At 31.7% G+C, this 11,179-nt stretch overlaps 1 protein-coding gene across 1 annotated transcript; it reads right to left on the minus strand.

The window, feature by feature from the left end:
• Positions 1 to 203: 203 nt before the first annotated feature.
• LOC132606895 (proteinase inhibitor I-B-like) lies at positions 204 to 1,021 on the minus strand. Its single transcript, XM_060320565.1, has 3 exons — positions 863 to 1,021; positions 672 to 746; positions 204 to 544 (listed from the first exon to the last, which is right to left on the minus strand). The coding sequence occupies exons 1-3, from the start codon at positions 906 to 908 to the stop codon at positions 342 to 344; spliced, it is 324 nt and encodes a 107-aa protein (XP_060176548.1). The 5' UTR covers positions 909 to 1,021; the 3' UTR covers positions 204 to 341.
• Between the last annotated feature and the right edge of the window lie 10,158 nt (positions 1,022 to 11,179).

An 11,179-nucleotide genomic window follows, 5' to 3' on the forward strand; every position in this document is an offset into this window, starting at 1 on the left:
GCTATTCATAGAGAGAGTATTTTCCTTGTAAATGTAATGAATAAAAAGGGAATTGGATAAGGTGTTTGGACAACCAAGAGTTCTATTTTTTACAATCCTTTTTCTGGTCACTCCACCTGCATCTTTATTTTCAAAGGTAATGGTTGAAATAAAATAAAAAATGCAGTGGTTAACAATTATAAACAGAACGGAGAGGATGATAGTAACATACAAAAAGACACACTTATTTATCACCAAATGGTGTAATACATGGAGACATTAACCATACACCTCCAAAGTTATTTTCATGGGGCTAACTAGTTTGACATACTTAAACACTCGATGCGAGTAATTTTTCCCCCTTATGTAACTACAGGAGTTTGCACAACAATGTCCAACACATTAACAAAGAGACGAACTCGATCACATCTAAAATCTAATGTCACTGGAGAACCATTCAGTACATTTGGAACATTAGTTAGTTTTGGATTTTCCTTCTGAATAATTTGCTTCGCAAGGATAGCTGGCACACCAAGAAGCTCTGGCCATTGGTGCTTTGTCACTCCTATAATTTAAGAAAGAATTAGAAATTAGTAAAATGCATAATATATATATATATATATATATATATATATATATATATATATATATATATACATGTATATCTATATATGAAAGAGTAAAAATCAAACCTGGGCAACCAGACTGAGCCACATCAAGCTGAAAGACATCGATTTCCAAATCTCGACCAGTGAGAGGTTGAAAGACTGTTCATAGAATAAATTTACATTAAATTTTGTTTTAATAAATAGACATAAATGTGAATAAAAAGTATATATAAAAGTAAATGTGGGGATTTATGCGAAAGGGAAATAGGACTAACGTGATGCAAGAAGCAAGAAAGCAACCACGAGAGCTAACTTCTCCATAGTATTTGCTGGCTAAATTTCTAATTGCTTTGAAGAATTAACTTAAGCAAACCAAGTTGTTTTGTGACGTGTTTGATTTCATTTTGTTATAGAGGGTTATTTATAGGAAAGTTTTTGCCTCAATTACATGCATGAGTTGTTTTTCTCATGAGCAGCCATAGTACACTAATAATGTTGAAGATAAGCTTGATGAGTTGTCAATACGAGTCACTGTTAGTTTTTTTTTTTTTTTTTTTTGAGGAAATACATCGTTACCTTCCTTAACTATAACACTTTTTTCAAAAGACACTTAAACGTTGCGGGATCCTAACACCCCCTCTCTTGTTCAAAGTAGATTTATCACTCCCTTGTGAGCCCAATTGACATGTTGAGTGTATTTCACTCTCCAATAATGCGTGAGATAAGAAAAAAAAATTATGGATCTAAAGTGGCGGTGATGGGGGTGGCTAAAGTGGTTGGGCGAGGGGGGGGACTTTTACAGAAGTTGAGGTGAAGAAGAAAAATAAAAGAAAAAAAGAAAAGGAATCAAATGGAATTGGTCATGTTTTATTCTTATAAGATACGGATCTATCTCTGATAAACTCTATAATTGCTACAATGATAATCGCACCAACTAATAATATCAAGGAAGAGTTTATAATAATGAGAAAAGACTGAAAAACTTAATAGTTAAATGAGTTTTTTAATTATGCTACATCGATTACTTAGTAATATAGTCTTAGGAGCAGTTTGGACATGATTTCATCTTATGAGATGAAATCATATTTTCATCTTATGAGATGAAATCATATGATGAAATTATGAAATGAAATCATGTTTGGACATGCAATTTAGATTTTTTAAGTTGCAATTTTTTTTTATAAGCATAAAAACCCCACAAGTTGTGAAAACCATCAAAATTTTCTCAATTCTTATACAATCTTACCAAATAAGTAAATCATAGTTCATAATGAAATTAATACACTACTAGAAGGCCTTTCTAAAAAATACAACATCAATTGATCAAATATTTCAATAAAAAAGAAAATTTAACATGAATAGTAATGTAACGACTCTTTAATATAATCTTCTCACATGGTAAACATGATTGGTAAATATATTTTACCAACTTGTATATTAATATTTAATACAAATGGTTGGTAAACATGATTGGTAAATATATGTACGAACTTATGGGTCTTTTTTTTCAAAATATAAACGTATGGGTCAAATTTTACATTTATATTTTTTGAAATCATGATTTTAATTCCCAAATTATGTTTTTTTGGATGATTTGAGATTTCATCTCATGAGATGAAATTTGAGATGAAATTGCATATCTAAACGCTGATTTCATCTTATGATTTTGTCCAAATGCCTAGTTAAAAGTTTTTAAGATGTTATGATATGGTTATGGAATGTTATTTTCTACTCTATAGAAGAGTGAAGAGCTAGGACGATCAAGGGCAATTTGGTCAGTTGACAAAACATCCCAGCTCAGAATTGATGTATAGCAGTGAGAACATTGAATTTCTAAAAAACCAGGCAACGATTTAATTTTTATAGTATCCCTACCTACTGCAATCACATGTCACTATCAATGCAAGATTTTGAATTCACTTATTGCCACGTGTGTGTACTATGTGTAACAACAACAACAGTGTGTGTACTATGTGTAGATTTCTAAAATTGTGGGCCCTGTTTTGTTGTTTGCCTTATGAAGGTTTCAGACAAGTTTTATCCTTTTTCTGGACCAGACAAATATGTTAGTGGTAAAATTAGCATACAAGGCCAATTCAATTTTTTTCTCTCTTTAATTTAAGAATATGAGTTTGATTTAATTTTAAACCTTACCGAATTAAAATTTGATAAACATAATAAATATGTTTTGGGTTCAATCTACATACATTGACAAAAAAAAATCACATATTGCTTGCTTTACTTTTCAAATTGTTAACTAATGCTTAATGCTGCTATTTTCATGAAAAATTGAGAAATTTGAGTTTCTACAAGCTTTACGTTCATATATAGCCAACATAATAAAATGAATCAATGGATATAGAGAGATAACTATTTATTGACCATGTTTTAAACATACACTTATTGACAATTGGAGAAGTGGAAGAATTTAAGCAAATTCATATATAGAAAAATATTTTAATTTGAGACTATATAACCAATTAACATTAATAAGATTTTTTTTCTGGAATAGCAAAAAGATATTCTGGCCAAGAAATTATTTATTTTTTGTTAATTTGATATGTAATCATAAAAAACTCCAGTAAAAGAATTTAAAATTAAAATCTAGAAAGGAAAGTTCAAAGAAAATGTGTTGATGGTTTGCGTATGTAGAATTTTCATTACATTGACAGAAATGATACAAGGGCCTATTAACTATGTAATACAGTGGCGAAGCCAAATTTTTTTTAAGGGTATTCAAGCTTTAATAAATATATATAAAAAAATTGTTTGCCTATATAAATAGTATAATTTTTTATATGTTCTGCAATAAAAATTATTTGGCTGATCACCCTCAAAGTGACTACAGCAGTGCTTTGTATCATTTTCCATCAAAGATAAAAACAAATATTGTATTATGCTAAAAAAAAAATTGCTATTAGTTAAGACAAATTACATGCTTAGCTTCATTTGATAAAAAAAAATGCGCTTCTTAGTTATTAATTCAACGCGTGAGCGAGAAATTGAAATGAATGGCTTTCATGACCATGACAATGGCTTTCATGACAATGACACACAAAAAAAAAATCATTCTCATGAATTTATGTGATTACATAACGGTAAGGAACAGATTGAGGTTAATTTGAGCGCCTTACAACAAAAAAAAGTTGTTATCGTACTTTTTTTTTTTCCTCTCCCAGTTTAGGAGGATTTATAGTGTTTCCATACTTCCCCTCCAGTGTGACTCGAATCCAGGACCTACCGGTCGTGGGTGGAGGTGCTTAACCACTGAGCCATCCCTCACTTGTCGTTATCGTACTTGATTCTAACAATTCTTGACAAAATTAAAGGATTAAGTTACTTTAGTTATTCAAAAGTTTTGGTTATGACCATCAAATTGCTGGTCAAAATAGCAACTCTGTACATGCTATTTTTTTTAAAAAAAATCAATATCTTCATTTTTTTTTTCTTTTTAATACTCCTCAAATAGGCACAATAACAATAAAAACTTCTTTTGCACAATATGTAATTGATCTAAAGTTTATAATTAGTTATATTGAGCCCGTGTGAGCATGGGCTTAAATTGTCTAGTATATACTAAGTATGATATTTATCTTGTTAAAAACAATATTTATCTTGTTAAAAACAAGATGCTGCTCTTTTTGCTTTCACTAAAGTTTTATTAAATGGAAAAAGGGTCGTACCTCTCTACCTCGAGAAAAGGGTTAAAAATGTCCTCATTGTAAATTTGGATTAAAAATACCCCTCCTGTCATTAAAGTTTTCAAATATACTTTTGTCTTAACGAAAATCTCCAAAATAACCCAATTTCATTTTTTAAACCTGCTCCATTTAAACGAGACCCAACTAAATAATAAACCCATATGGGTTACCCGTTCCTGTGCCTAGTGGCTCAAATGTAGGACTCGGGAATAAGTTGATCGCATATGAGTTTTTTATGTAGTTGGGTCGGGTTTAAATGAAGCGGGTTTAAAAATGAAATCAGGTTATTTTGGGGGATTTGGAGATTTCGGTTAAAACAGAGATATATTTGAAAACTTTAATGATGGGAGGGGTATTTTTTATTCAAATTTATAACAGAGAATATTTTTAGTCCTTTTTTAAAAATAGAGGGTATTTTTTTACCCTTTTCCCTTTATTTTAAGGTTGATTGTTTCACAAATAACGTTTTCTGTATATTGCTTTTGAACCTGTTAATGTTTATAAAATCAATAAATAAAATGTGACGGTAAGAAATGTAATGCTCTACGGCTCTACCCAAGACAAAGTAGGTGAGCAACTCTTTTTGTCCTATATCATGTGATATTCTGAAATTAATTTTCTTTTCTCTTTATGTACATTTAATAACTTAAATAACAAAACAAAAAAAAAAATATACATATATGAGGACTCGGATCTTTAGATTTTTTTTGTGGTGGTGGGGTGGGGTGATTGGGGGTGGGGGGTTTGTAAATATTTTAATTAAAGAACATCAAACACGTTTTTTTTTGGATTGGTTGTCAGTTTGAACTTTTTAAATATCTCAACTTAAAAGCCCAACGATCAATATATATTTTTAAAAAAGAGCAACTTTCATAATGATTGATATAGCTACACTTTTGCTAATTACATTTCGCAGCTACAGTAACATGTATTTCAATTCGGCTGTACTTTGTTGTATTCAATTCGGATTTATTCATTCGTAACTATTTTTATACTGTATTCAACTTATTGTATTTTAAATTCGATTGTATTCAAACAACATAAGTGCAAACAAATAGAGGGATATTCAGTTGTATTCAAATTCACTGTATTTATTTGTATATAAAATCTCTTTCGAAATACAGGTGAAAAATACATAAAGAAACACCTTATTTTATACTAAAAAAATAACGAATAAACTGAAATACATTGAGATCTGAGATAAAAAAAAAATATGCTCAAATTTGAAATCTTAAATACACCGCCGAATTTTTTTCTACCGCCGGCAACGGTGCCATCGCTTGGCAAGGTTCCAACTGATTCTTTCTATGTATTCAACACAAAAACACACATATGAGAGATATATAGAGATTATAGTTTACTTGGAGTTCTGGCAATAGCATGCTTGGGTAAAAACCTCAGCCACTAGGACGACCAAGGGCAATTTGGTCAGTTGACAAAAAATCCAGCTCAGAATTGATGTACATTGTGCAGCGAGAACATTAAATTTCCTAAAAAACCAGGCAATGATTTAATTTTTATAGTATCCCTAGCTACTGCAATCACATGTCACTATCAATGCAAGATTTTGAATTCACTTATTGCCGTGTGTGTACTACGTATAGATTTCTAAACTTGTGGGCCCTGTTTTGTTGTTTGCCTTATGAAGGTTTCAGACAAGTTTTTGCCTTTTTTCTGGACCAGACAAATATGTAAGTGGCAAAATTAGCATCCAAGGCCAATTCAATTTCTTTTTCTCTTCACAGCCGTTTGGACATGATTTCAAATCATAGTTTAAAATTATATTTGAACATATAATTTAAATATTTTAAGTTATATTTTCTCTTATAGACATAAAAGCCTATAAGTTGTGAAAACTATCAAACCATTTCCAATTTTTATACAATTTTACCAAATGAGCAAGTCATAATTCATAGCAAAATTAATACGTTACTAGAAGGTCTTTCTAAAAAATACAACATCAATTGATCAAACTTTAGTTTAATAAAAACGAAAATTTAACATGAATAGTAATGTAACTACTCTTTAATATAATCCTCCCACATGGTAGACATAAATAAGGGTTGGTGAAAGTTAATGAGGTTGGTAAGTAGTTGGTGAGAGTAATTGCTAAAAATATTTACCAATTATGGGTCTTTTTTTATAAAATATAAATTTATGGGTTAAGTTTTATATTTAATTTTTTTGAAACCATGGTTTGAAACCCCAAATCATGCCTTTTTCGATGATTTGGGGTTTCAAACCATGATTTAAAATCACGAGATGAAATTCATGTTCAAACGCTGGTTTCATCTTATGGTTTCAAATCATGGTTTCAAACCGCATGTCTAAACGCCTATTTAAATCAGCGTGACATCAAACTAATTTTTCTATTTTTACTACCTGTATTGCAATTAAGGTACATTTAAGAGTATTCACTGAAATTTTTAATATAGTAATTTTTTAAATAGAGAATATAAGTGAACTTTGTATCATTATAGACCCTTAAAATTTAATTTAAGAATATGAATTATTATGAGTTTGATTTAATTTTAAACTTTACCGAATTAAAATTTGATAAAAAGAATAAAAATGTTTTGGGTTCAATCTACATACATTGACCCAAAAAAAAAAAAATCACAAATTGCTTGCTTTACTTTTCTGTCACGACCCAAATCTGCACATATACAACATCAACAAGCGTGAGTCTAAAAGACCCAGCAAGATCATCGACACTCTCAGCTTACCCCTGGGGCAAGTCTTTGAAATCCCTGATAATGCATAAAAGCAATTACACAGTACAAGTATATTAAATATATACTCTAAATCTGAATCTATGCTCACGGGACATAGTACGTATTTTATCTATGTCTTACCCCGTCTTCCGGAGAGGGCATTATTTACCCCCATCTTACCCGGACGAGCAATACATTAAACACACTGAATCTGAATGTATGCTCACGGGACATAGTACGTATTTGTCTATGTCTTACCCCGTCTTCTGGAGAAGGCATTATTTACCCCCATCTTACCCGGGTCACTTAAAATTCTAGCATCTATCTCTCACTGACCATCAATGGGACCTATGGAAGTGTGCCCCTCTGAAGATATGATAAGTGGAACATACATCCAATCAATACCACTTCTAAACTTTACATTTATATAAATAGTATCTATTTAAGCGAAATTACGTTAAAGTACTCATATGGTCATTACTTTAGAAACTTGAAAATTATGCAATTTAGATCATGCTTGCCCACTCACACGAACTAAATGGTTTAAATGCATACATACAACACAAACCATATGCTTTTTATGAAAAGCAAGTAAACTAAGAGTTTAAGCCTCACTTGCCTTATAACCGGAACGCAACCTCTCTTAAAATGTCAAATTCTCTTCAACAAACTCCAATAACATCAATCTATCCAACAACATAAATAAATGGTCTAAATTTGTCTAGGAAAACTAATTCAATAATTTTAAGTTTAGAACTAAATCTCAACATTCCATAATTCTTTTAAAAAAAATTAAAAATAGTATCTCAATCCCATTAATAAACAATTATATAATATATTGTTATATATACATGTGTTCTTGGCCCAACTCCCAAAATAAATAATATTTATAGATTAAGCAGAAAGAAGGAACGAAAGAAAGAGCCCGTTTGGATTGGCTTATAAGTTGGCTTATAAGCTGTTTTCAGCTTTTTTGAGTGTTTGGCTGGCCAGCTTAAAGTCATTTTATGCTTAAAATAAGCTCAAAAAAATAATTGGACTCATTTGACTTAGTTTATCTAAAGCAGCTTATAAGCTGAAAACAGCTTATAAGCCAAAAAAAATAAGTTGGACTACCCCAACTTATTTTTTTCAGCTTATAAGCTGCAAACAGCTTTAAGCTGTAAGCCAATCCAAACGGGCTCAAAGAAAAGAAAAGAGCAAAGAAACTAGAAGCACTGTGCAGTACGTGAATTTGCAGGGAGAAAAAAAAAGGGGCAGATTTCACAATTTGAAACCATTTGTTATGTCCAACCCTACCACTAGCCATCATTACCCCTTCTCTTCACTTTCTTTTTGTTGTCATCACCCAAACACTTAAATACATATCTCTACAATAAAATCCAATGCTTACTCACTAAAACAATAACCTTATGTACCTGGGTATTTCTCTTATTTTCTTTTCCCAAGGAAAATCTTCACCGGTGGCTTTTCTTTCTTTTGAAAACCACGAACTGCCCTTCTACTCTTTCTTTTTCCATGCTAGAAATAACATAATAATTTTTCTGTGCCTCTCCCTTTACATAGGAACGTGACCAGTAAGCTGAAGCAGTGGGCCTGGCCCACCTATTTACTCTTAACTAATTCAACATCTCATATATTATATCATATAAATAATATTAAATTAAATACATATACACCCATATTATATGAATATATTCCATAATTAACCGCTTTAATACAAGACCGCTAAAATTAAATAAATTATGAATAAGGAAGTAATTCTAAACACTTGAAAATTTTCGGGTTGTTACATTCTCCCTCCCTTAAAGTAAGGTTCGTCTGCGAACGTAAGAAAAGTTTTACCCTTAGTCAAAGATCAACAAGTTTTACCCTTGGTCAAAGATCAACGCATTGGCAAACCTTAACTATCTTAACAAGTCTCTTAGGTCTACAAAAATTTCGACAGAATTTCCCCTGTAATTAGGACTAACGCTATCTATGTACTTGTCTTAAAATAGCTAACAACAACAACCAACAGTCATAATTTATAAACTAACATATACTAGGGAGTTCCGGGCGACTCCATACCATCAATCACATGCAAAATGGGGCACCGGGCGACCCCGTACCATCATGCAAATTTTCAAATAAAGAATATAACACCAATGTATCTCGAACAAATCAACATATAAATATGAACAAGTAAATACATGATCTAGTACACATGTAACCAATGCACATACACTGGAACTTCTTTTGGTCACGATATGATCCGTTAAAGGATCCAAGATTCACTAAAATGTCTAATCTTCCTAATAGAATGCGTCGTGAATGTTTTCATGCCTAGGCGCAAAGATGACAAGAAAACTGTTAATATTTGCATAAAGTAAATTGTATACCTTAACAAATGTTGGATAAATAGCGGATTCCTTTATGGTTAAATTCCTCTTGGGTAGTAATTGGAGTAGTAAACTTTCTCTTGAAACTAACAGTGCTCATTTAGATATTTGTAGTATTTCTGGTTCATAAGCCCATAGAATATGGACAAAAAAATCATGACTAGGCTAACTAAATGATAAAAGTGCAGATAGCCAATATTCATTGTCAACAAAAACACTTTACACCAAGTAATGTATGAATCACAAATTAACAATTTCACCTAGAAATAAATATTACTCCTAAAACTTTCTATTCAAATCAATAGTGGCTCATTTAAGTGATAAAACCACAGTTACCCAAGTGATAAACCATTTCACCTACTAATAAATTATTACTTACTTAAAATATCAAGTTAGGATTCACTTCATACAGATACTATCCTGTAACCACCACTCTACCTTATTATTTCAAAATCTAAACGACAACAAATTATGTATAAACAGAACAAAATTAATTATGTATAAACAGAACTCCACAAATATCAGGTCTTCCAATCTGATCCGTGAACAAACATAGGGAAACTATTAATAATTGATAAAATAAACGGCACATAGATTGCATTCCTTTTTGGTTAAATTGGTACCAACTTGAAATACATCTCCTAGGCTCTTAAGACATTAGGTCAAATTCCCGATTAGCATTGTTTTTTTTTTTTCGAGCCACCATCCTTTATCATTCGTGACAGAAGGCATAACCTCATGCACTTCATACGGATTGATTGTCTCGCTGCTTACCCAACTATTACATGCTGCAAGCAATTACTGAAAAGCTGTTAATATTGAAGATAACACTGCTAATTCTGAAACTGTCACTTATGTCACCAATCATAAGAGAGGCTTACGGGACATGAAATATTTGATTCACATCTCTTACCCTGTCTTCGGAGTGTTAGTCTCGTGGCTACCCACCTGTCGTGGTCCACAGACTGTTCGTCTTACCCGAAAACACTGCTAAATATAATATACTATTGATAAATAACTGCTTATGGGACATAAGATATCTGACCCACATGTCTTACCCCATCTTTAGTGCATTGACCCTGCCTGACCCGCCTTGCGCGGTGCACCGATAATATGTCTTACCCGGATAATAACAAGATGCTTCTAATGAGCATACTAAGTCAACGACTGCTGAACCTAAATCTTATATATCGTACTTTTGCTGCAAATATTGTAAGGATAGTGTAAGAACATCGTATATCAACCCGAATCTTTGTTGTTATATCTGAGATGGCCCTTTTATCTTGAGGACCTATTGTAAACTCTTAGGATCAATATTGAACCAGCATGACTTCTTAGTACAAATAGGTCTGTCATAATTCTATATACTAAATTGTCGTGGTCAATTCTCAAATTTGGGTGTTGTAGTTCTCCTCATGTCTCTTTATCTATTTAGAAGTTTATGCTATTACTTTAAATTTCCATACTCGAAGGCAAGCCATATACTTAGACTGTTTTGATTATTGTTTTAAACATCTAAAGTCCAAACTCATCTCTTCATCAAAACTGAATTGTCTTATAAGTTGCGCAAGTAAAAAGTGTTGTGGTAGTCAAGTCTGCTACATGACAGTTGTCATGTTCTTGTTAAATACATAAAACGATATACTTCCACTATTTCACCTTTCTCAATCTCTTCAGAATCCTTCTAGATGTCATATTTAGCTCGACTCATACCAACTTGATATGATATTCTAGTAGAATTTTATTCTCTTAGTACTCAACACGTATAGTACTCACAGTATCCGCAGAAACCGTTA

The sequence above is a fragment of the Lycium barbarum genome, chromosome 8 (assembly GCF_019175385.1).
Source record: "Lycium barbarum isolate Lr01 chromosome 8, ASM1917538v2, whole genome shotgun sequence".
NCBI lineage: Eukaryota > Viridiplantae > Streptophyta > Magnoliopsida > Solanales > Solanaceae > Lycium > Lycium barbarum.

Excerpts from the sequence above, each read along its gene's own strand:
- LOC132606895 (XM_060320565.1), bottom strand. The coding sequence starts at position 908 with ATGGAGAAGTTAGCTCTCGTGGTTGCTTTCTTGCTTCTTGCATCAC. Across the intron at positions 747-862 it reads TTTCTTGCTTCTTGCATCAC|TCTTTCAACCTCTCACTGGT; the intron begins GTTAGTCCTATT and ends TTCTATGAACAG. Across the intron at positions 545-671 it reads GGCTCAGTCTGGTTGCCCAG|GAGTGACAAAGCACCAATGG; the intron begins GTTTGATTTTTA and ends CTTAAATTATAG.